The 26,014-nt window shown below is 41.0% G+C and overlaps 1 protein-coding gene across 2 annotated transcripts in view; it reads right to left on the minus strand.

Moving 5' to 3' along the window:
- The window catches only part of nectin3a (nectin cell adhesion molecule 3a), a 32,337-nt gene extending 10,477 nt beyond the window's left edge, over window positions 1–21,860 (minus strand). Inside the window, exons 1-3 of one of the 2 annotated variants that reach the window (XM_034097674.1) lie at window positions 21,700–21,860; window positions 5,958–6,299; window positions 1,541–1,840 (exon numbers count right to left, since the gene is read on the minus strand). In XM_034097674.1, coding sequence (XP_033953565.1) covers window positions 1,541–1,840; window positions 5,958–6,299; window positions 21,700–21,772 — 715 coding nt within the window. In that variant the 5' untranslated portion in view covers window positions 21,773–21,860. Of the gene's footprint in view, window positions 1–1,540; window positions 1,841–5,957; window positions 6,303–21,699 lie in introns of both variants that reach the window. The other variant, XM_034097673.1, reaches the window with a different exon arrangement.
- Between the last annotated feature and the right edge of the window lie 4,154 nt (window positions 21,861–26,014).

Below are 26,014 nucleotides of genomic sequence, written 5' to 3' on the forward strand. Positions count from 1 at the left end.
GTACAAGACTAGGACTCAATAATCAGTCAATGTTGTCCTAGCAGCTTGAAGACAAATGAGCTTTTCCAGAAGGAACAAAGCGTGCATTATAAGCACAGAAGCGAGCGATGACAATAAACAAAGGCAGGGCAGGACTGTAGCAGGGTACAGGATCTAGTGGTGAACGCGAGCCAGCAGAACAAACAAATGACCCTGGGTTGGTGGAAAGTTAGAAAATGACAGACTCACTCAGGCAGTAATGTACTGCAGCTAATAATAAACTACTGCCTCACCGTGACACAGGAAAGCAGGAGGATGCCCAGCACATGCCACTGTAATAAAACATGGCAAACACTGACCTAGGAATCCAATATTTCATCTTTGATTTCTCTGGAGGACAAATGAGGAACTCATTACAGCACACAGGAAGACGCCTCTGCTCATGGTGTCCACTGAACCTTTTCACGCAGCTCAACGTTCAAATTGTGCTTCTTTTGCACTTAAAATCCCTTGCCTCTGCATTTGACATGATTTATTGAGCTGGGATGCCTCTTTCTTCCTGTATTAACCTTGGTTTTCCTGCGCCTCTGCAGCCACTGCCCTCAGCAGCCTCCCGCTACTAGTGTGGCTGCTGAGGCCTGATCAATATTTCATAAAACACCTTCATTAGCCTGCACTCACAGTCCAAACAGACTAACCCTTAGTACTGCTAGCCAAAGAAGTATGCATCAATGATTATAACATTAAGAACACTCTTAAACGGCCCCTTTATGGGAAAAGAGGGAAGGTAGGGATCAGGCTGTTCATAAATCAAGCTCTCAGCAGGGGTTAATATCAATAAATATACCGTACCTGTAAGCCCTGCACAATTAGAACTATAATTATCGGTACTTTGCCGTGTATAATGGCCGTTCATCTTTGGGATTTTAGCATTATGTTATAGTATTGAGGATATTAACAACAATGTCAATAAACAGCATAATCTTGCACATTTAATTAACCCAATCCTATCAACATGATCAGAAGAAAACATTTGGTGCAGTTGGTAAAAGATGGATAAAGGATGACACCACAAGGCCATTCAGGCTTAAAGTGTGTGTGAACATTTTAAGGTAAACTTTAAGCTGCGGATATTCTATAGTGTTGTTCATGGTCAACCAGTGCAATGATGGAAATTCTGTTAGCAAAATACCTCTTTCCAGTCCAAGTTCGTAGACTACAATAACTACATTTCATTCATCAAACGACTTCGCATTGTGCGGTGCTTTTTTATTATTTACATTTTACAACTTTGAAAGATAAATGTCTTTCTCTGTACCCAATGAACAACCAATTTGGAAATGAGCTTTTTCTTGTGGATTACAGTAAAAAAATAAGTTTGGACAATGAAGGTCTGTGGCACAGAAGAGCAAGCTACATCAGGCTAAAGCTACAGTAGATGTAGTACGACCAATTCATTGATTGTTTTGGTATTTCCATGAGATTTCAATAAAAAAAACTTAACCAGTCAGATTTGAAACAAAACAAAGGATTCACAAAGGTCTTATAATTCAACACTTACACTGCACATTCAGTATGTAGGGTATGCGGAACTCTGTCTGCAGGGCCGGGTGGCGCACCACGCAGGTGAGCAGCTTCCCCTGGGCGTAGCTCTGTGGGTTCCACATGTAGCGCACACGTACGGTGGAGGTGCCGTTGGGCTCCTCCTGACTCTCCTTCTCACTTCGTCCATACAGCTCAGTCTCCCAGAAGACCTCCGCAGCGGGGCGGCCACGCTCTGCGATGCAGGTCGCCACCAGCGACTCATTGCCACCATCCAGCAGAGCTGCTGGGCCCGCAGACACATAGACCTTTGGCGCCACTGTGATAAAGAGAGCAGATGAAAGAGAGTGGGGGGGAGGGGAAAGGAAATGACAGAATGGAGAAAAGATTACAAATGAATATTGATCTTTGTGTGTATGATGTATATGAATAAATAATGTCCATCATATAGTGCATGGACAGATGGAAGGGGCCTTAGTACACTCATCTGCCAAACAGAGCAGATTGACTTCTTCCATTTCACATATATGCATTAAATATTGATGAACGACGATATTCAATCAAATGGAGCCATTTCAGTGGAGACTAAGCTGTCTTTTTTGTTGTGTGTCCAACATATGATGTGTTTGAGGAAGGGTAATCTATTGTTCCTGCAGTGCCTGATGTATGCATGACTTTGGGGACAAACCCTAAATGTGCAGAATCAGAGGCTACTGGCAGTCAACACTGTGGTGTGTTTGTATTTGACAGTGTTGTGGTGGAAGATGAGAAGCCGGGTTACTGTACACTTCTCAGCGCTTTCCAGCTGAGGTAATGTTATACTGGCTTCCTGAGAATAACAGCAGGTTTATAGAGAACAAGGACTTTCTCAGCAGAGAGGCAAAACAGATCCCTGCAAGAGGGACGTGACCAGAATAACGCAACCCTCTACCTGTTGTGCAAAGCAGTAAAACAGTTTATGCATTGGCCTAAAATAAACACATGGGGCTCTGTTTAATAATCACTAACTGTCAGAACATGACACATGGTAAAGTTCAGCATGACAAAAGAGGAAAACGGACAGTGAAATACAAAAGATGGCTACACAAGGTTACACTTGGGTTTAATTCTTCGTCTTTGTCTTGCAGTGCTCCACCTCGTCCCTCTCTGTCCATCTTAAAAGAACAGCTGTTACGTTTACTGCAGTAGTGACAGTTTTAAGACACACGTGGGGGGCACACACCACAAGACAGGGCCGTCACCTTAAACCTCTGCCCCCCCCCCCCCAACTCCTCTCCAGCTGAGCAGGAGGCCCAACAACATATTTAAATAACTCCAGGCACCCCTTTTTCCAAAAATAACCTGCCGTCTCCTGTACCCGCTGCAGGGGCGGGGACATTCTTCCCTTCTTAATGCCCCTGGTTACAAGCCCCTGACTATAAACAGTAGCTGCTCTATGTTAAGAGTCGAGCTGGCCAAAGCCTCAGAATAACTAAATCAGAGAGACGTGTTAATTTGGAGTTGCTGTCAGGAAGGGAGGGGAACACTTTGGATGAGTGGAAATGCTTTAGGGGAAAGGATAACGATTTCCCTTCAGCGTACATTCAGCTGCATTGGCCCTTTCCCGCCCACATACACACTGATTCAGATATGCACACCGAGCACTGACGTGTGTGGGAACCCCTAGAGGTAAAGGATTTAGATGGATCTTCGCGAGTCATGCATCACGCTTGGACATTTTTACAGGAGGATTTAGCATTAAAAAACCTATAAATTGGCAGTAATTTTTGAAATAATGATGTATAGCAGTTCTTAAAAGAACAGGCATCTTTTATGCTTTAGATTTTGAATGCTGTGAAGGAAAAAGTTGGTTCTCAAAGAAAAGAAAGCCAGTGAACTGAAACAACTATAAATAACAGTGCACCTACTAAAGCTTGGTCCATGAACTGATAGGTAACAGAACAAGAAAATATAAGATTTAGGACATAGATATGGACATGCAAGCAAATATAAATTCATGACACATGCTTCATAGAAACTGTGTGGAAGTTCAGCATTATTTGAATAGACTAAAAGGAGAAATGAAACATAGATAATCTATGACCCTCATCAGATTCTTTCTATGGTGATTAAGCAACTTCAGCCATCTCTCTGTGGGTCTGATTTCTCAATTGTATGAACTGACAAAGATAGAAACTGCATTATTGGCCACATTAATGAACATACTAGTTCTAAAAGTAGTTTGTGGTTTGACGATTAAGCTTAAATGCTTATTGCTTATTCATTAAATATGCCTTGTCATAATTGTGTGTCTACGTGTTTTTTGAAAAGGTAGATCAATTGCTGTTCAGCACTTCAAAACAAATGGTCATTGTAATTCATTCACTTTATGTGTCATATCTCCTCCTTTGGTTCCTTCCTGTTGCTTATATTGGAGCCTGCTTCCCACTGAAGTGTTCATTAAAGGCTTCGCCTACTAGCGAGAAAGCGTTGAGCCAAAACAAATATTGCGTGTGTCGTGTTTCAAGATGAAATACAGGACAAGGTTTGTATCAAGAGTGTACATTTTTGAAAATAAGTTGATGTGTACTGCACCTGTTGATCGTTATGATGTGTCGTGACTCGTGACTAAGGTCTATTATTGGAGGGTTTGAGCCTTTTCATCGCTTTACTTTAGTTCATTTGAAAGGAATGAAGTCAAGTGCTCTCTCCTTAATCTCAAAGTATAAACATCAATTAAAACTTGGAGTTCAGTAGTTCAAACAAATACACACAGCGAACACGCAATATTCTGTATATTACAACAATATGCAAATTAACCGTGGTTAAATGTGTCTATATTGAACATACGCTAACGTGGTGTTGTCCTGAGTGTTTTAGGGGTGCAGCCATGTTTTCATTTCTCCAAATACTTGTGAAAAAAAATATAACCAAAACAAGGCACGGATGATGAATCTGATCTTCATCGCTGCCTTGGGAACTTAAATCTGCTTAGTTTAGGTCTGTTAATTGTGATGTTCAATCTTTAAGAAAATAACTCTATACCCACAAGACATGTATCTAATTGCCAAGACATGTATTTCTAACATAATCACACCCTAATTACGTCTGAATTGTAAAGTATGTATTTGCGTATGGGTGTACATGTATGTGTGAGCCATAAAAGAACTAGGGCTGAGAAGCAGCTGAGAGAGGAGGGCAAGGTGTAGCTGAACTCTGTGAGGTCCCAGACACACTGGCTGTCACAGCAGCACTAAATGTACCACTCATTAGTCATCAGTCTCCCCCAGTCTCTGGAGGGAGACAAGAAACTACTGCCTACAGAGCAATCTCCGACTCTCAGCAATGCCTGAGTGCAATCTAACCACCAATTTAGAGTTTGAAACATACGCTGACCGCAGAGAAAGTTCAAGCTCTGAGAGTGGGTGACTCGATGTATCCACAGAGAATATAGAATCGTAGGATGAAACCCTCTTTATTTGTCACACATTCGTGCACACAGCACACACAGTGAAATATGGTCTCTGATTTGTACCCATCCTAGTACTAGTAGCAGTGGGCAGCTATTGTACAGCGCCCATAAGCTGCAGAATGCACATGCTAACACCAGTGACAGTGTATGTTTATATTTGTATATAGTATTTATTTATGTATGTGTTTTTTGGGGGTTACAATATCAAGGAAAAAGTCTCAAGATAAAACAAAGATGGCATTGATGAAAAGACAGATTATGAAGAAGCTAAATGTGCCTAAAAGTATATTATTATTTTTAGTCAAGATTGCCAAGTTTGTCCTCTGCTTAGCCCTTGAGAGCCTCAAAAATGCCAATTACTTAGCATGGGGTATGATTTCAAAATGAGTGACAAGGGGTAAAGAGGGCCGAGCTGACAACAATGCTCCCTGCCTCGAGGGGAATGGCTGCATATTGAAATCTTAAGACTGTTACTATGTATGATTTGTTTTCATGCAGCCTGGTTAGATGCAAGTGAATGTCCTGAGAGTTGCTCCGTATCACACCCTGCAATTAACTTGTTGTTGGGCCTCTGAAATTGTTTCACTTTGTTTACATGAGGAGAGTCTGTATATTCCATATAACTATTCATGTGTGATTTGCATATAAGTGGCCTCATGGAGAAATGAATTTAAAGCTGACATAGCAGTATTTCACAGTGAGTGACACTGGGGTGAGTGAGGTGAGATGGACCACGCCAAAACAGCTTCTCCACAGCTGCAGATTCCTATAGGGATTTCAATGTAGAAGGGCCTGTGTCCAGGTAGTGATTTAAAAAGCTAGGTGGCTTCAGGCAGTTGTTTGTTCCTTCAGGGCAAACACTTAGTAATCACCTAAGCTTTGCCTAATCACAACCAACAGTGCCCTCCTTTGAAAAGTCAGATTAAATAACAGCTTTAAGAAGCACTCAATACAATAAGACGGAAGTGACAGAGCTATACTTTACCTAAAACATTTACTTTGGTTGATGCTTGTGTGTTGCCCAGAGGAAATGTAACCACTTTGCAGGTGTAGGTCCCGGCATCTGCTAAGACTGCTCCTTCAATCGTGATGGAAGCATCTCGCACGGAGGGGGAAACAAATGAGATGCGCTTGGCGTAGTCTGGAGAGATGGAGGTTCCAAACTCGGGGTTGAACACTGCCAAGGTAATGGTGCCTGAAGGGAGACTGCGTTCCCAGGAGCTTTGCGTGAGGTTTGAGCCCACCTCTATTCTACAGCCCAGAGTGATGTTCTTCCCCAGCACGGCGTTCACTTTCTCAGGAACAACCACCTGGTTACCGCTGGCATCTGCTGGGGAAACACAACAGAGATCAGATTCAGATAAACAACAGGATCAATGCTGAAGCTTTAATTAACTGTAAAAATGTACACTCTTAGAATCTAGATTTTAATTTGTCAAACAGATAATTTTACTACAGCCATTGTGACGGATATAAGAGAGATTATTATTCAAAAGTAGCTGCAATGAGCCAGGACTGAGGCTCACAATAAATGTGTATTCATGATGTTTGCAAGTTGCAGTGCACCGGCTCATGCATTTATTCTTGTCACTCATCATCGACAAAGTATTCCCAAAGTCACAATAACAGCCATGATTAGTTTGAGACATGTTTCTCCTGGGGTAAACGACCAGACTTCGTCGTGGTTAGTCTGAGTGCTCTGCTTTCCCTCATAATAAGCAACACACATTCACCGCAGGACACTCAGACTGTCCCCGTTGCTAATTGTCAGAGCACCTTTCAAGCAGGAACAGGAAAAAAATCCCTGGAAGGAGATGAAACAAAACAAGCAATCTGGTTTTATACCCTCTTTTTATTAGGCCCTTAATTCAACTTGAAGCCCACCACAGGTTTTTTGGACCTGTTATTTCATATAGGTTATTTAAGGTAAAGTAATGCAACATGTAAAGTTGGTTTTGATGATAATGGCTAATTGAAGGCTGTAATACATGAAAGAAAGTCAAAAAAAATATGAGCATGAACAATGAGAAAAAGAAAAATCACACCGGTCCGTAACCGTGAGATATAAAAAAGTGTGATTCAGTGTTTGTGATGTGAACGCTGTATGGACAGTAGGGCTGAACGATTAATCGATTTTAAATCGAAATCGCGATTCAAGATGATGCGATTATCAAATCGCAAAGCCTGCGATTTTTTTTCCCTTTTTTTTTTTTTTTCTTCTTGTGTGTCAGTCATCCACACCAATCAGAAGTGCTGTGCTCCACATGTACCAGCCATTGTTAATCAATCAGAAGTGGCCCATGATAGAAGGTGATAGACAGATTGATCCAATCACCTGCCAAGTGCTTTTGAAAGTGCCTGCCCTTTCCAAATGGCTTCCAATGGAGCTTTCCTAGATAGTTTGGTGAAACAAAGCATCTGAGTCAGGTTAGTAATGCTCCATCACATGTTCTACATCTAAAAGGGTGAATCTTTAACTGAAGCTTGACTTTAAAGCAACCCAACGGAAGTTTCATGTAAGTTTAGTTCTTTCACTCGTAGCTCGGGCTGCGGGGGTGCTAGAGACGGGAGTACGTTGATACGACCTTCCTAGCCGGAGTTATGGCCGCATTTTACAATAAACTTCCGTTGGGTCGCTTCAAAATAAATATCGCAATTCGAATCGCAATATTTGTCAGAAAAATCGCAATTAGATTTTTTCCCCAAAATCGTGCAGCCCTAATGGACAGTCGTCTGCGCGTCACACTTGATAAACATGCTTCTGAGTTGTAGCAAAAGAAAACAAAAACAACCAGCTCAGAGGGAATGAATGTAAACCTAACCTGAAATAAATCCTAAATTACAGGTTCCAGCCATGAATGGGAACAAAACACATATACCCAAGTCTATCCAAGGCTATTCTGTGAGCATTATCTCACAAATGAGCCATTGATAGACATATGTTTGCTTAAATATTCATCAAGACACTTTACAAAATCGAAAGTGAATTGTGGAGTAGATCCACAATAAACCTTGTGAAAATGTTTGCTTTGCAGTGAAAAGTAAAAGAAATATTTGAATTCATTCAAAAATATTATAACAGTGTGCCTCATTTTTCCTGACACGGTTACACTTGGAGTAAGCTATATTTGGGAGCTATAAATGTCCATTTGGTACGTAGTATCGGATGTGTATGGAGTAAAGCTTATAAAAAAAAGTGGTCCACTGGCTGGTATTTTGAGTCGCTGGCATGAATGTGAGCGGTAAGCCACAGCAATGCTATCTTGGTTTGTGAGGAATATAGCCAAAGGAGGCTGAGGCTCCCCGTGCTCCATTACGTCCCCTGTAATTTCGCAAAGAAAGACACACACACACACACACACACACACACACACACACACACACACACACACACACACACACACACACACACACACACACACACACACACACACACACACACACACACACACACACACACACACACACACACACACACACACACACACACACACACACACACACACACACACACACACACACACACACACACACACACACACACACACACACACACACACACAGTTTCTCTTTTCAAAATGTGTGTCTTCTTATGTGAGTCAGAGCATTTTGTTTGAATGTCTGCTGAGTCCTAAATGCATGTTGCATTGTGAAGTTCCCTGCTGTGCTATAATACTCCGGCTTTCCTGTTTGTTTGTTTCTCTGCTGACCCACATATTCACAAATATTTTCCTTGTGTTTCTTGCCTTACACTGTCAACTAATCCAGCACAGTTCTGCCCTGTATTTAGATTCTTAACCTATTAAACTAAAGCATTTAACTCAGCCGACCATATTTGCCGTTCAGTCGGAAAGACACTTTCGGGTCGCTTAGGATTTTTATTCCATTTCTCAGAGATAATGTAGGGTTTCAATTACAGTGTTTCCCCACCTTTGAATCATGACCTGATCTAAAAAAAGCCCTCACTGCTATAATGTGCATGTGTTACCCGGTGTTTGCGTTGCGTCTGGAGTCCTGAGCTCTGGTGTGGGGGGAATCAGGGTCAGAGCCGTGTGGGTTTTACATTCTGTACTCTACGGTCATCTGAGCTGACCTGACAGCTGTTTGTTGTCACCTTACTAGTGCAACTGCTTTAATACAAATATATTGCAATGATAAAAGCTGGACAGAAAGATAAATATTTGCAAATATATATATTTAACTGGTAGGATATAGATGTCATGCTGATAAAATCCTCCTGCAACACTTGTTGTCTGAGTGGTAAAACAACATGCTTGGCATGCGTGACATTGTGTTGATGCATGAAGACACGTGTCTCCGACCAGGCCCCTGCTCCCCAACATGCTCCACATTCTGCAGCTACCTGACACGACACTCCAACTGCTACCGAACGTAGTTTGTCTATCGCAGTGTGTCAGCTTTCAGGCCTGTCAAAGCATACAGAGAAACTAGACTCCATCCATGCTATGTTCTGTTTGTTTTACAGTGAGCATTTGGGAGTATGTAGGGAAGGAGGGAGAGAAAGGGGGGAAGTGCTTAAAGAAGGACTCCACCCTTACCATTATGGGAGGAGAGACAGATGGCCTCTGCATGGGATACCTAAAGCCAGGAGGAGAGTGGGGAAACTTGGCACTGCGAGGCTGGGACCATAAAGAACACAGCCACAGCTCTGTGAAATATTATCTAAAATACAGCAGGCAAATGAAATGTAAGCAATCGCTAAACAAAGAGCTGTCATGGTGTTTCATCAAGAAATACAGGCACAGAGAAGGACTGTCACTCATTTCATTGCTGGTTTTCCGTTTTATCCAAGAAAACAATATGTTTCCAAATGTTTAGAAGGAACATGAAAAGTTCAATCTTAATGCTGCGTCACGATTTGATACTTTGCAACACATTTATTCAACTCAAGCAGAGAACAGGAAGAACCCTGGCCTGTAAAAATCTAATTTGACTTGAGAAAATAGGCTGCACTTTTGCCCCCTTTTTTCCTTGAGAAACCCAAGGAAAGTATGAACTCATGGGAAGGAAATGCTTGGCCTTTGAAGAGATGCTTCATATTTGTTTCTTTCCCTCCTGACATCACTAATTGCGACAAGCTGCTGCACGGGCGCAATGGTAAATTAAAACCTTCCTCTTTGCCTAGCAACCGGCTCAAACATTCCACGTCGGCCACTTGATGAGCCAAGATCTCCACCTAACCAGACCTGACCCAGCTTCAGGCCTGACTTCCCCAAAGGAGGACGCTGTCTCCTGGATAGAGACCCTCATGTTGAAGCCATGTCAGAGCCGTGTGAGACAGGAGGGATCCAAGGCCAGAGACATTCACAAGCAGCAACACGATAGACAATATGTCATGTTCATGTAGACAAACTCCATGCATAGATTATCATGTCAAGCAGCACTCACGGGGACTGATCTGCAGACCTCACAAGAGAAGAATGCAGACATGAGATCTGTGCAGTAGGGAGTGTGGTTTGAAGCGAGAGGAAACTGAGTGCTCAGCATTCAGAAATGAATATAGTAATGCAGGGAAAAATAAGGACACAGAGCAAGGGATAAGACAGTCATTGAGGGGGAGTACAGGAGTGAGAGTGACACAAGTTAAGACCTGGGTTAGGATATACAACTGCAACTAGGCTGGGTCAATCCTTTTTACAAGCTAGTGTTAGTACATGACAGTTTAACAAAGTTAAGACCCTCAAATCAAAAATACTGATACAAATGCAAATACTGTATGGTGTGCACTACAAAGGCACAATTTATAACGTCATGTTATCGGACTCTGAGCAGCAGTATTTAGGTCATGGGCTGATTGATGACGGTTTTATGGGTGATAGGTCTTCTGACATCTGTGGCCATCATATCTATTGTTTATGATAACCTACATAGTTTAGATGTCACTACAGTAACTATTTACGTTGAGTCAAGAAGCACATTCATCTTGTAAAGTAAATAAATACATTTTAGCTGTTCATTTGAATAATAAACGTTTCGATAATAAGATAATAACTCCAATAGCTGTACTGGTTGAAGGTATGTTTGGCTACCTATCATTCTACTAGCCTAGTCCTCACCCTCTTCCGTGCTTCTGTGTGTGTGTGTGTGTGTGTGTGTGTGTGTGTGTGTGTGTGTGTGTGTGTGTGTGTGTGTGTGTGTGTGTGTGTGTGTGTGTGTGTGTGTGTGTGTGTGTGTGTGTGTGTGTGTGTGTGTGTGTGTGTGTGTGTGTGTGTGTGTAGGAGGTGAACACAGGCGGAAGGGCAGTGTTTCATTACTGTTTAATGAATGCAGTAATTCATTCCTTGCTCTAAAGACCCTTAGTTTAGTACAGGCAAATCACAACATTAGCTGACCATTAAACTTCCATCTGATACCAAGGTGACATTTAAAAATAAAATTGACATGAATTTGAAAAACTGTTTTGGCAAACCTCCCACAAAAACAGTCAAACAATATGGATTGATATATGACTATTGTAACTTTGAAGTCATACAACAATGAGCTATTCAGTAATGTCTCAATGGACTTATGCCCGCTACAGCAACCGTTCCCAGCCCACAGCCAAGCTCTCCAAGTCTCAATGTTTTTTCTTAGAGTTGTATGAGCCTTTAAACACCAGAAACTCAAAGAAGTCAATAGGAGGTGGGGAGCTATTTGTCTGGTATTGTTATTCTCTAAAGAGGTGACCGGGAAAAGAAAACAGACAATGCCTGTATGCCTTACACAGGACCCCAGACCGTTGCTTTATTATTTGTGACGCCTATAACTCAGTCTCAATCAGTCGGAGACAGGATAGGCCAAGTGGTGTATCGCTTGTTTTATAGCATGTCTTTATCGTAAGAAATATTTGTGCAGTGTGAAAGAAACATTAGTTCCTACACCAGCTCTAATCTACCCCCTTCCTTCCTAGCATTGTATCCTGTGAGGGTGTGAGGCTTTTTCAGTGGGCTAATTCATGGTGGAAACAAACACAGGCTGACAGGCCTTTAAAAAAGGGGCGTGCGGGCCTCTTTCACACATCACCATCCTCTTCAAAACGCCTTTTTCATTGCTCTCCCATAGCAATGTGGAATTCTCCTCATCCAGGTCACATTTGATTAAAGATCCATGCTTAAGAGAAACATATCAATAGTGTTGACATACAAAGTGTCAGGATAGGTTACAACCTCTCATCAGAGTCAACTACGACTATGCTGCAGAACTGGTGAAGAACAATGTCTGCCACTGTGTATCGAGGCAATGCAAACACTCCTACAGCATCCTGCCTTATTGTGTGGGATTTGTTATTGTTTGTTGTGGGGGTTTGAGGTATTTCAGTCTCTGACCACAGTGCTGTGGACACAGAGGTGGGCAGCAATGTTATTTTTCCATGCAAGGAAATGCATGAAAGGAAGTACTTTTTTGTGAAATTGACATTTGGAAAGGTCCCAGATGTTCACAGAAAGCAAGGGAGGACATCTTTCAAGCTGCTGTGTGAATAGGTAACTTCATTTTGGGAGTTTTAATGTTAGGCGGAGAAGCTACAATGGGGTCCTTGTCAATTAGAGCCTAAGTGTAGGACATCCCTGACACGTTAATGCTAATAGAGACTGCAGTGCCCTCAGTATCACACCACAGTGGTGTTACAAAATGCACTTGGGTAGAATTGTTGTGTATGTCAGGGTCTGCTAGCTCATCAAGAACATCCTCTCCTGTCCTCTTTTAGATAGCTGACTGCTCTCAAAAAAAACCTTTATCTCGTCTCAGAAGCTGACAGCCATGAATGAATGTTTAGACATATACTACATAAAACAATTAGCCAGACATCACTCAAACACAACTGGAGCCTTTATACTTTCAGCTTTTTTATGGTTGGCCTAGTATCTGTTTAATTGATTTTGGTAAATTATTCACAGCATCCGCTAAAATCTAACATCAAGCCAAACAAAGGCAGCATAGACAGGCTACTTTGGAAGGATAATTCCAGGTCCAAGCCTTCACGTACTGTAAGTCTCTGTAATAATAAAATATACATTGTTGGCCTCATATGTTCAAAACAACTCAATTCAACTTTGAAGGATTCATAATATAACAAATCAGATGTTTTTAAATACACATGTTGGTGTTTTTTCCACAATTTACAAGTCACACTGTGCTTTTAAATTATATCTTATAAAACCAGTCTCAATTTTCATTCATGAGGACAGAAATAGACTCGGCCCTTGTTGGGTGGCGGGGGTGGGGGTGGAGTTGTGCTGAGGAGAGAGAATGGGTTCTGTGCTAATCACAGACTCCACTGCCCTTCGCTGGGTCTAAATAGGCTACTGTACTTTCATTAGGCTGATCTAACATAATGGAAACATAGTTTCCCACATGCCGCAGAGACCCCAGTGGGAATTCCGCTGTTTTTCTTTAAAATAATTCCCATCATTCTCCAATTTTAGATTTCTTGTATGCAAACAAACCTTTTTAAAGGGATCGACATGTTGTTAGTGATTGTCCCATGTAATCTGCACACTGGAGTAGTTTAATAGGTCTAGGCCAGGGGTAGCCAACACGGTGCCCGCGGGCACTTAGTCGCCCGCAGGGGCAACGCGAGTCTAAAAGTAGCTCGCCAAGCAAAGACTAGGCTTTAAACAAAGGCTTATTATATTTACAGCCCTAATAACATTCATTTTCTGGTCTCAATATGTGTCTTGGCTGTTTTTCGTTGTGATCGCTAAATTCACCTTGTTTATTATCACTATAACACTGACCCAGATCGCTGGATCGCTAGAAACACCGCTGTCATCAGGCTGGCAAGGGCTGGCCATGCTCTGCTCAACCTCCCGGCGGGAGGCTCCCGCCTTCCCCAATGGACTCAGTAGCGCCCCCTGCTGCCGTGGAGCATGTGCCAGCCACGGCGGAATATGAAGAAAAAGTTTTGTAGTTGTAAAAACAAGTTTTGTACTTGTAAAACCTATGCTGAATTTGTCTCTGAAACATGATTTATTAGAACAATGTTATGTGTTTGTTTGATAGATACGTTTTTTCTTTGCAAAACTAAATGCATTAGTTTGTAGATGGTGTTTTTTACATTACATTACATTGCATTTAGCTGACGCTTTTATCCAAAGCGACTTACAATAAGTACATTCGACCAGGAAGACACAACCTTGAAGAAAACAGAATCATATAAGTACATCAGGTTTCATAGAGCCAAGTATTTCAAGTGCTACTCAACTGGCTTTAGATAAGCCAGTCCTTTATTTGTATTTGCAAACCACATTGTGTTTGTTAGTGAATCATGAGGCATTTGTAAACCTGTTTAGTTTGTTTGTGGAGTTATGGCAGGAAATTAAATCCATAGTTATCATACCAGCAATGGGTCTTGCTCGTTCTTTCGCTTCCCGTCTGATGAAAGGACCAGGAGTGGCTGGATCAAGTTAGCTACCTAGCTAGTAGCAAGCACGTTAGTTAGCATTACAGTCTTAGCCGTGTCATTTTTATTAGCCTTAACATGAAGTAACATTAAGTAACCCAAAATGTTAAACAGTAAGAGTAGTAGTCATATTTCGTGAACCCTTTGAAGAGTACTGTCACACCGGTGTGATCATTCTATAATACACCATTTAAGCCCGGGGGAGAAACGCTAACGCTACATTAGCATCGGCGATCTGTTCTACTTCATGCTATCTGCACAAATGATTGACATTAAACATTAAAAAGATCAGGCAGTTCAGAGAGAATCAAAGGAAGGCAGGCAGCTTTGCATGACATTCTTCTGGACGTGTTTCATTGTGGTGATAGTGAGGGTAGTCAATCCATTTTTTGACAAGACAGTGGTGACGGCCATCTTGGTAACGTGTATTGTTGTGCTAGTCTGCAAGACCAGAGATGTAGTTCATTGAGTGTTTCACACAAACAAATGTGTTACTTCACAGTTTTACGACACATTTTTATTTTTTTTACTAGCAAAATTATCTTTTAAATTGACAAACATCATATGTGTAATTCGTGGCACAATTCAAACGGGATCGAAAGATAATCTTTCTCTCTCCATTGACTTCAATACATAATTTTTCAGAAATAAGGTCCCATGGAGCTCCCCCGGAAGGGGAGGGACTTCGCCACTCAATAGAATAGTAACGGAGGTCAGAAGAACAGTGATTCTTTAGATAAAAAGTTAAACTTTTCTAAAAAACAAGTTGTTAAGCAGTGCTAGTAAGACTACAGAGTTCAGAGGTTTAGTTACAGTTCATGATAATAATATTATTTAAACTTGTTTAACTATGCTACATTTGGATCCAGCTACCTCTAAGGAATTTAGCTAATGTAAGGTATAAAAAAACATTAAAAGAGGAAGCTGCTTCACAATTACAGAGGAAGTAACACAGTCCAACAAAAGCAGCATCTGTACTGTGTGTACCATGGTCAATAAAAACAGTAAGTAGTTTGGTCAGTGTGGCATTTCAGCAGCATTATCCTGGTCAAAGGTTGTTCATTTTCCCGGCACACCCACTTTTCCCGGCACACACCCTGTTTCTGCAACAGATTAAAACCCAACTCTTGATTTTCACTTACCACCCACTTTGAACTGTGAGAACAAGGAGATGTAGGTGCCTAGGTAATTTGGGATTAAGAAAAAAAATCACAGCAGATTTGACTTCAGCACAAAAACATGTATTTGATAAGATGCCAATGCAAAATGCTTGGCCAATTGCGTTGTTTATGATGAAATTATATTGCCCTGTATCTTGTACAACTACGTCTAGACTTCAATCAAAGGGGAATATTGTCAACACACCCCTCTTTGCAATGTACTACACACCCCCTCCCACAGTTTTAAGTCCATGGAGCATCACATAAAGCCAGTAAAACAGCATACAAGTGTATTTTTTCTGGTACTCAGGTTACATGTCTGGTTTGTTCCCATAACATGAAGCCCACTTGGACGTAGAAGACAAATATTTTGAGAATATATAGTCAGTAGTACCTCATTTAATCCAGGTCCAACCAGTTCACGGCTGTAGGGTTAGTCAATCTTTAAACTCTGACCCCTGCTCTTTAAAATGTAATTCAATCTGTTTTGCAATAGCTATTATTCTAACATTGTTTTTAAGCCCTAAATAGAACTGGCCACTTGTTTTGTTAAGATTATTTTCGCAATCTATTTAGAGGCAAACATAGCTACCACGTTGAACTATAGTGTTTGTCAGCAGTGAGTAGTAATCTATGACTCTACACTTAGCTTTCAAACATGCAGTATGTTCCTCCATCCCTACATCAACACCAAACAGAAGCATCACCTGCGGTCTATTTGTTATTATTTGCTAAAGGTATTCAGCTTTTCTGAAAACAAAGACGGCACCTGCAACCAGAGCAGAGGGATGTCAACTATAGGGGGTAATGTGGACATAGGGGGTGTAGGAGGGATGGCAGGGGAATACAGAATCATTTGGCTCAATACCAGAAGGGACACAGTTCTCCAAAATCCTGTTCAAGCCATTACCGCAATATATCTGCATCAAGGACCAGGGCTGCTCAGCAAGCCAATTCAGGGACTCAGAGCCAGGGGACATTTCTTTCTCTTCTCGGTTTCGGTGTCTGATGTTATCTCACACACAATGAGGGACAAGGGTGTGTTAAGAAACCTAGAAAACTTGGGACTTGATCACTTTTGTAATACAATAAACAGTTTTGGACTGTCACTAATCAGTTACTCTATTACTGTAAATAAAGCATGCAGGGAACATTTCCTGCTCACTTGTGGTTTTGGACCTGAGACTCTGGTATAGTAAGTCCAATACTTTAAAACTGCTAAATCAAGTTATATGTCAACGATTTAAAATGTTTTTTAATAAAGATATAACAGAAATATACTTGTAGGGGGGAACTAAAAAAGTTGGATGACTGACTTTTAAAAAATGGTCTACTATGTTGAGCCAAAGGACAATGTTCCTTCCTAACATATGTTTAATGTTTGGAGACTTGATAAGAAAGATGTATAGAGAGCTAAGAACTAGGAAGTATGTGAGTCACTGCGGGACTCGGATATGCCAAAAACATTTGACAAAAGAAATTCCTTGCTAGCTACAGTAATGTATGTCATCATCACTTGTGTACAAGCAAATAAGACAACACTACTGAAAGCTAACTTGCTGCAGTCAGCACCACCCAGTATTTGACTGGTAAGTGCTAATAATCTTCCACTTGGGTGGTAGGGGGTAGGTCAGCGTATACAACAGACTGTGTGCTCTTCCCAAATATCATAACCACCTGACAGCTGAATGAGTGAAACAAATAAGAGTGAGCCGTGGAAAGCAGCCACACCTGTTTCCCATAACCCTGACGCTCCCCTCCTGGGGGATTCAACTGCAGTGCTGACTGTGCACATCCTGCATGTATACCTCTTTAATATGGACTGTGAAGCCACAGTGTATCAGAGTGACCCTAACCTGAGGGAAAAACCCTGACTCCTGAAAACAGCAGGCAAAAACTGTTCCAAAAGGTTGGCCTGTGTTCATTCACAGTAGTTAATTATCCATGGAAATATCTGGAAGCCATTTTTACCGCATAGTTTCCTATGACTCAGTAATTGAAACAGTCAATTGTCTATTCAAGATGTATTCAGTCGACAAGACCTAGGCTACTAGCGAACACACAGTGAAAATAGCATCACTAATAATAGCACTTCCTATGTATTTTTTGAATGCTCCCTTGTTGCCCACAATTTTGAATGGCTTATTAACCCCATGCACTTCGGTTCTAATGACAGGTAACTCATAATGTCGGTCTGGGGAGGAAATAGACACCGTGCCACCAAAAGCACTGTGATTGGCATGTTAAACAAGAAGGTTCGGTTAAAGGTTGATTTCTGTGTCATTACAATGAAACCCCACAGAAAGACCTAATTCAACAAAGTTTTAGTCCGCCCCTCAATGATTTGCAACTTCCATAACCTGTCTGTGACACCCAGCCCCAATATCCATTATTTCCTGTGGAAGATGCAAATCTGGGTTAAAAATATTAAGTTTCATAGTAGTTATTTTCCCTTTAAACAGTTGAGCCCTAAAGTTTTTAGCCAACGTTACTGAAACAAGACTAAATGGGCACAGCATTTGTTAGTGACTATAACCTCACATTTGGTGAGCTAGCTAGTATTTATGCAGCTTTGTGAATGTGGGATTGGCTCAAAATAACCTACAGAGGCCATGTTCATGGTAATGTAGATTGATGTGTTTTTAATCTTTTTTGGACAACGATGGAAGAATAAGCCATGTCGTAGCTCGGTATTCAATTCATTGCTGTTTTTTGTCTTTTCATGGGATTTCCTGAGAATAAAAAAAAACATGATATTATAACAATGCCATTCTTATTCCTCAAAATAGTGAAATTCTTAGTCATAGATGTCTGTAACCACCTAAAAGTGGTCAGTTATAACTCTTTGTATTGTGAATTCCTAAATCCATGAAGGCATAGTCTAATAACCGTAACCTCTCTAATGCACATTTGTGGGCCACCCAACACGGAAACGGACCAATTTTTGTAAATATGTTGAGTAACTTTTGTTTGAGTGAGTGGGAATTTCTACCATCTTCAAAGCCTAAAATAAAGTACACAGACAATGTTCTAGTGCAATTCAAGTTAATCAGGTAAGTGCAGGGAGTCCTGTTTGAACTTTTGAAAGAAAAAAGGCTAAAGTAATGAAAAATGCACTGCAGTGTCACATTGGTGTCTTTTTATTCATTCTACCGACAAGTCCAGGGATAAGCAACGACTGGGGGCTACAGCTCTTCATTTACTGAAAGACCACCAGGGAACAGCTTGCCATACAAAGCCTCTGACAGTCACATCTGTCGAGGAAGAGGAAGCAAAGGGTGGAGTCAACAGAAGCTGGTGACCACAGCCTGCGCCCTGAACCCCACACACACTGCCTCCATGTCCCACAATAAAGCAGCACACTCATCTGCTGATGGCCTTCTTTCAAAAGGAAAACACTGCCTGCATTTAATGTGATTAGGAGTTTTCAGGCTGCTGCATCACAGCTGAGATTTAACCTCAAATGAGAGGAACCGATGAATGCTACAGCTGCTACCCACAGATGTGGGTCCAAATGCTAAAATGTACTTTAATGCCCTTTCTTGTATATACTTTCAATAGAAAATAACTAGTCTGGATAATTAACACCAGACGTGGAAAATGTTTGTGAAAATGTTGACATCTTTTGTCAGTGGACCAGAAAAATACTTTTGTTCATGCTCAACTTTGAATTATTATCATCAAGTGAATCAAGTCAAATTCAGTGTGACAGAAGTTTTTGTTGCAAGATAAAAAGATTCAAATTGGGCCAAATAGTTTTCCTGGTAGAGCTAAAAAAAACACATGCTCAGTCACCACTAGGTAGACATGGTTTTGATTCCGACCTGGGTACCGTTTACGTGAGTCATATATCTCTCTCTCTAACTTTCAAATTTGTCTCTGTAATAAAAGCACTGGTGGCCGAAAACATTTTAAAAAAAAAGATGTCATCCGAATATCTCCCTCAAACAAATGTCTCCAAGTCTTGACCTGATATACCTTAGCATTGTAAAGACAAAGCAGGAGTGGATTAATATGTCGAATGACTAAACCACTTTCTTGGCTACATCTTGCTGTCAATTAATAAACCACTGAAGTACATTAACATAAGGGGAACAAATCTGCTCAGTCAGTACATTGCCTTTTTTAAATCTATTTCTGTTTTTAGTCTGTAATTTAGGTGGCTTCATTACAACATTATTTATTTATATTATGAATCATGCGGCCCCAAGAGAAGAGACCACAAAACTAAGGTCTTCAATTACAGACCTCACAACCCGTAGCCACGCCTTGAATGAATCCCCTCCTCAAAGCCCTGTCTACATACAGGGAATCTGAAAATGATACTATCGAGGAAGGTTCTTGACTCAAAGTACCCCTGCACAATAGTAGGCTTGAGCCACATGGTCTTCAACCATATGGTAGGGAGTCTTTTCCAAACACAACACCAAAAAGTAACCTTTGCTGGCTAGATTGCCCTGTGTTAATAATTAGCTTGTTTGGCCGCTGAGGTGACTAGTTAAACTAAGACGTGCTGTGCACATGGCTCCAAACAGCAGCACATGTTCCAATCAGCTTACTTTGCAACAGTATGTTGTTTATCAGTTCACTGTGTTGATTTATGAACCAGTGTTTAGTGGGAACAGACAGAAAAAGAATTTATGAAGAAGACTGAAAAAGCGTGTGTGTGTGTGTGTGTGTGTGTGTGTGTGTGTGTGTGTGTGTGTGTGTGTGTGTGTGTGTGTGTGTGTGTGTGTGTGTGTGTGTGTGTGTGTGTGTGTGTGTGTGTGTGTGTGTGTGTGTGTGTGTGTGTGTGTGTGTGTGTGTGTGACTGATTTGGCACCAATGGCAGCTGAAGAGACACACTGAAACTTGTTTTGTGTAGGGGCTTTTAGCTTATCAAAAAAGGTTAGATTGTCTGCTTATGTAAAAACATGAATATCTGCACATTTTTTTATTATCAAATGGCTATGCCAGTATATGGCTATATTAATAAAATAGCTGAGCAAGTGCTAATTCAAATGAAAATGGGTGCAAAAGGATTTTTCTGGTTCAAGCTTTTCCATTGTCATTTATGTGCTGGTTTCCTAATTTTTTTTGGAAATGTTCTGATGTTTCATTCACCAAGAGATTATGGAAAAATGAAAAAAAATGCAGATTCATCAATCAGTTGCGGCCCTAGCTGGTGCCAGGGTGACTGCCATGCATGTAGCTATGCGAGAAAGGTTTTATGGTCCTTTTAAGATACTGCTACCATGGCATATTGGAGTCTTTTTATTGCCCTTGAATTCAGAAAAACAAATGGGCCGTTCTTTGGAGGAATTTACTTTTAGTATCCATCAATGTTTGTCTTAGCAGGCCTGCCATGTATTGTAATCCCAGCTCAGGACTGCGATAGAGCAAAGCACAGCTTGGGACAGTATGGAGACTGGAAGGTGCTCGGACTGGCATGCAGCCCAACTGCAGGTCAATACTTCCAGAGACTGTGCGACTGCAGTGCCTCCCCTGAAATATGTCTTCATTTCCCCTGCCACTCTCACGCCCAAAGCGGAGAGGTCTGCGCTTGCCTCTCCTCAATAGCGTGGATCCCCCATCCCTATCCAACAACCAGTGGGCAAACTTTCACAAAGGAGCTGCTCTTAGCTCACCATGAGTGACACTCACACACAGATATGCAATTATATTTCTATACTAATCAATACTGCTCCTCAATTAATGATTAATGTAAGGCAAGTCGTGTTGTGACTTTGTAGAACTCCCCTTAGCTAAAAAATGTGCGTGTGACTGGTGTGACTACAACGAAATCAGCTCTGCGCTTAACCCAATCTCTTGTCCCGGGTAGGGAGAAATGGGACTATAACGGAGGTTAGCTTGCGTGTAATAAGTTGCTGGGTAGGGTACACTGTTGTTAATAACGTTAACACAGTTGAAATGTGCAAGCGAGGTTTAGCTTACTGTGAACTGACGCCAACTGCTAACTTACTTTCCTAGCGACATACAGTTAGGATAAACCACAGAGCAGAACCGTTAGCCTGAACACAGCTAGCAGGCATTGCACGGAATACAGCCCAGCACAACGAGGACCAACGTTAGCCGGGTTTAAATCAGGGACTAACGGTAGAGACTCCGAGCACTATGGCAACTTCTCACAATGGCCTCTCAAAATGACAAAGAAACAGTTAACTCACAGGTAAGTCCGTAAAAGGTGAGCAGCGTTGTTAAAAGTCGCAGTCCGTTAGCTGGCGGGGATCGTTTCTCCATGATGCCTATGTGTGTGTGTGCACTCGGGCACTCTGTGTCGGTCCTCCTTCACTCCTGCTCGTCCTGCTCTCTGTGACTGCCTCGCTGCTCTCCATAGCGACCGATCCGCGTGGGCTGTACACTCCTGCAAGGACAACAAACAGAAACGCACGCGCGCGCACAGTCCCAAACATCCCCATTTGATTTGAATTGTTCTGTTTCAACCTTTCAACACTGGACACCTCTGAGATGTAATGAGTTAGTGTTAAGTGGTACCAGAATGTGTTTTGTGGTGTTACTGGTTATAGTAGCCTATTGCAGAAGCAATATTTCTCAATACAAAAGTGGCCTATTAAACGGGTTTTTTTGTTTTGTTGGTCCTGGGTCAAATTAGAGGCATTAAAATATCATCTAATTCAATATTGTGAGAGGAAAAAAAGTAGGAAATAAGCTTTTATAAGACATGAGATAAACAGGGCAAACTGTGACCAGTTGCTTGCCAAATAGTGAGCCCACATTTATCTGTACTGCTAAGCTAAGCCTTATTAGAAATGGTAGTAACTCATTAATAAATGGGAATGTGTTTTACACTTTACAATAAGGCTGTTAGTAACTCGTAAATAAATGGTCATAAAGAGATGCCAAGAAACTCAAGATGGATGGGGGGGAATCAACTCAGTGAACAACAGATACCAAGGATGTTGGCTGATGAAGAAGACGAAGTTACTGAAGATACATTTTTGAGTATAAAAGATGAAAACTAGAAAATGAAGTACTTTGTTACAGTATATAGCCAATATAAGGCTTAGTCATCTTGCCAAATAGTGAGCCTGTGTTGATGTATGAAAACTATGTTAGAACTGGTTTATAATGGTTCTTAAGGATTAATAAAGTGGTTACAACCTAATTATAAACCCTTTATGAATCCTTTATAAGGGTAGTCTTATTGTAAAGTGGTACCGTCTACTTTAATATAAGCTGCTGTAACAGTAATCTATCTATCCATCCATCCACTACCCAGGATGGATCAGCTGCACAAGGTAGCAGCTGCCCTGGGGCCCAAAACCTCAGGGGGCCCAAAGCTCCAGGTTCACCACATGGCAATAGTTTAAGGTAATTTGATCAAAGAAACATTTGTTTAGTAATACTGTTTTGAACACTAAAAAACAACTTAAACTGTCATAATAAGGGCCCTAAATTGACACTGGCTTTGTTAAATAATGTTGAAGCCTTTTATGTAGATAGAACATGAGTTAAAACCTAGTTTTAAGGCATTTATAATGTTACATTTAGCATTTTTCCTAAATAAATCTGCTGAATCAAGTTACTAAACAATTAATAGATAGAAGGTGGTAACATGATTGGGGCTCAGTGGAGGGTTAAACTGACCCTGGATATAACAGAAGTGGACTGCTTAATATTTAGGCATTGTCAAATAGTGAATCTCTTAAAAATAATGAAATAAAAGTGTAATTGAGTTTGTTTCTGTGGGCGATCCACTTGTTCAAAGAGCATACTTGTTAAAACATGCAAACTGAATTGCAAAGAAATGATTGTCTAAATGACTGGTTTTACTTTTGAGTAAGATTATCTTCCTTACAGCAGTGACTGAACATGTAAAGGTTTAATTGTTTTCCTCACAGGACACTGAACCTGTTTTGTCTCTAACCATGAGGCCGAGTCTACTTATCAATAAAGTTTTCATATGCAGGTTTGTATTGTTTAAGCTTAAACATGTTGTTTTCACGTTGCGCACATCTGTAAGGGCTCTCCAATAGCAAATGTAATCAGTCAATACGTATAACACAGCTTCCTCTGCTACCACGACTATTTCAACTATAGACATTTCTGAGTATTTTAGGAGTGCCATCTTTATCACAGTGTATTCAGCACATTCGTTGTTTGAAAAAATGCCTATAAGTCTACAAAAATGTGTCAGCTTAATGTCAAATGAATACACCCACAACAAGATGATGAGAATCACGTGTTTGGTGGTCAATGTGTAACTAATGTTATAAAGACATTTATAAACATTTATAAACTGCCATTTTCTTAATGTCTTTCGTTTTTTGTAAAGCGCTTTGAATTGCCTTGTGTTGAAAGGTGCTATAGAAATAAACTTGCCTTGCCTTTAGGGAAAACAAGGAAGTGAAGGTAGAAGTGTAATATAAACCCGAGGAGATGAGCTACTGAAGGACAAAGCAGTCACATGCAATGACAGCGTTGCACTGATTCTTGTTTCTGAAAAAAGTGTGCACACTGTACTCTGTCCTAAAACATATGAAGCGCTCTCTTGCATTGTTCTTTCCTTTGAGATAATTACAGCTTTTACACATTCAGGAATCCAGCGCTGTGTGCAGCACGGTGTTATTATCATGCACTGCAGCCTAAACTGATAAAAGGCTACCTCAGCAGTTTGACCTCGCACATTATATTTATTCAGTGAAGATAAGCATAAATGCTCGTCCGATGTGATTCCCTCATGCTGAGCTGTGACGTCTTCACAGCCCTGTATTAGAGTCCTCATCATGGGCTGTCAACTCTCCAGGGAACCACCATCTCTGCAAAAATGTTACCCCTGTCCCTCTCCCAGAGCTCAGCATCACTGTGATTAAGGCATGCCCCATGATATGTTGCCACACTATACCCCCTGCCTTTATACCCTCCGGTGGTTTATTATATCCTCAAAGAGCCTATAAATCCCCAGGTGAAAAGTGCTGCCCTTTTCACCAATCAATCTCCCCTCCTGGGCAACTTTGCATTGGAACAGTCAAATCAGAAGCAAAGAGGAGGATTGTGTATTAATGAGCGGACATCTTATTTTCTTCCACTAAACATTGAATGTGATAATGATATCACCAATTTTGGGTGAAATGGTTTAAGTGAGGGTTATTTCACACCACTGGCATACGTTTTTATCCAGAAATGCTGCAGAAATGCTCAATCCCCCTCAGTAGCACTAAATAGTTTATGAGCATTTATGGCCCGTGACCTTTGTAATTATGGTTACCATCATTGAGGTTTAATGCCTGCAAAAATACTTTACTACTCAGTGAGCTATATTACATTTCTACCAGGCAGCACTGGCACCACCTCCCCTGTGACCAGTGGGGTGCACGTCCCACACAGACTGTCTGGAACTTTTGATTTTACAGTCTGTGAAAACAGGCCTTGTTAACACAACATTCCTCACTAGTCACTTGGCCAGTCCTTGCACACTTTAACCTCCCCCCCTTTTTCTGTAGCCACTCTCATGGTCCCATCCCCTGCCAAGGCTTGACCATCTAAAGCAGAGGTCACCTCACTTGCTGACGCCACAGCATGAAATGACCCTCTGCACTGACCTTTGGAAGACTTACGTGAAAATAATTAAAACAATGTACCTGTTACAGAGCATATTCACATTACTAAAGGATAAGGCTTGGTAGATTTGGTAATAGTCTTGCAGGTTATGGTGTAAGAGTAGTAAGCACTTTCATATACAGTGAAAACATGCACATTATTGGGAATGTAAAGTGTTAAGAGTCACAATGGTTTAAAATTGTGCACAATTATTCTATACAGTATGTACCAAGCTGGTTTAGAGTGAAAGTGCCTCATGTACCTGTAGGTATAAGCACCAGGGTATGCACTTATTCACATAAAGGGTTCTCTAACAATATGGGGTTTAATCTGAATCACAATCATGCAATACAATTTCGTCAAATCTATTTAAACAAAAAAGGAAATACAATGTATAGATGATTTAAATAAATACTACCACATGCAAATGTAGGTATATCAGGGAAAGCTACATGTTAAATAGTAACACCAGTAAGTGCATACACATTAATTCAGAATAACATTTCCAATGCAGGCATAAAACAATCTGTTACAATGGATGTAGAACGCCATCTGCTGGAATTAAAGGAAGTTTGTTTGTGCTTCAGTGTACAGTGTATGGGCATCTACATTTTTGAAGGCTTTAATACTGTGAAATCCAAAACTCCTTTACAGATTTGCCACCTGCCCGCACTTTACATACAATCTGTAATATTTGGTAAACTGTGAGCTTGATTTGTCCAATAGTGGAATTATTCCTTCTGTCTTTCCAATTGAAAAGCATCACAATTCAACATTTTGACCAGAGGAAGAGCCGTTTGTTTTCTGTTCTGACAGTGTGGAAAAGAGGGGTGATGCTGTAGATGAAGTGATGACAGGGGGGGGGAGTTGAGAAAACGACCTAAAAGCTCTACAGGGTGAGTCTGGACAGGGGTAATTTTG

This window comes from Pseudochaenichthys georgianus, chromosome 13 (assembly GCF_902827115.2).
Source record: "Pseudochaenichthys georgianus chromosome 13, fPseGeo1.2, whole genome shotgun sequence".
NCBI classification, from domain to species: Eukaryota; Metazoa; Chordata; class Actinopteri; order Perciformes; family Channichthyidae; genus Pseudochaenichthys; species Pseudochaenichthys georgianus.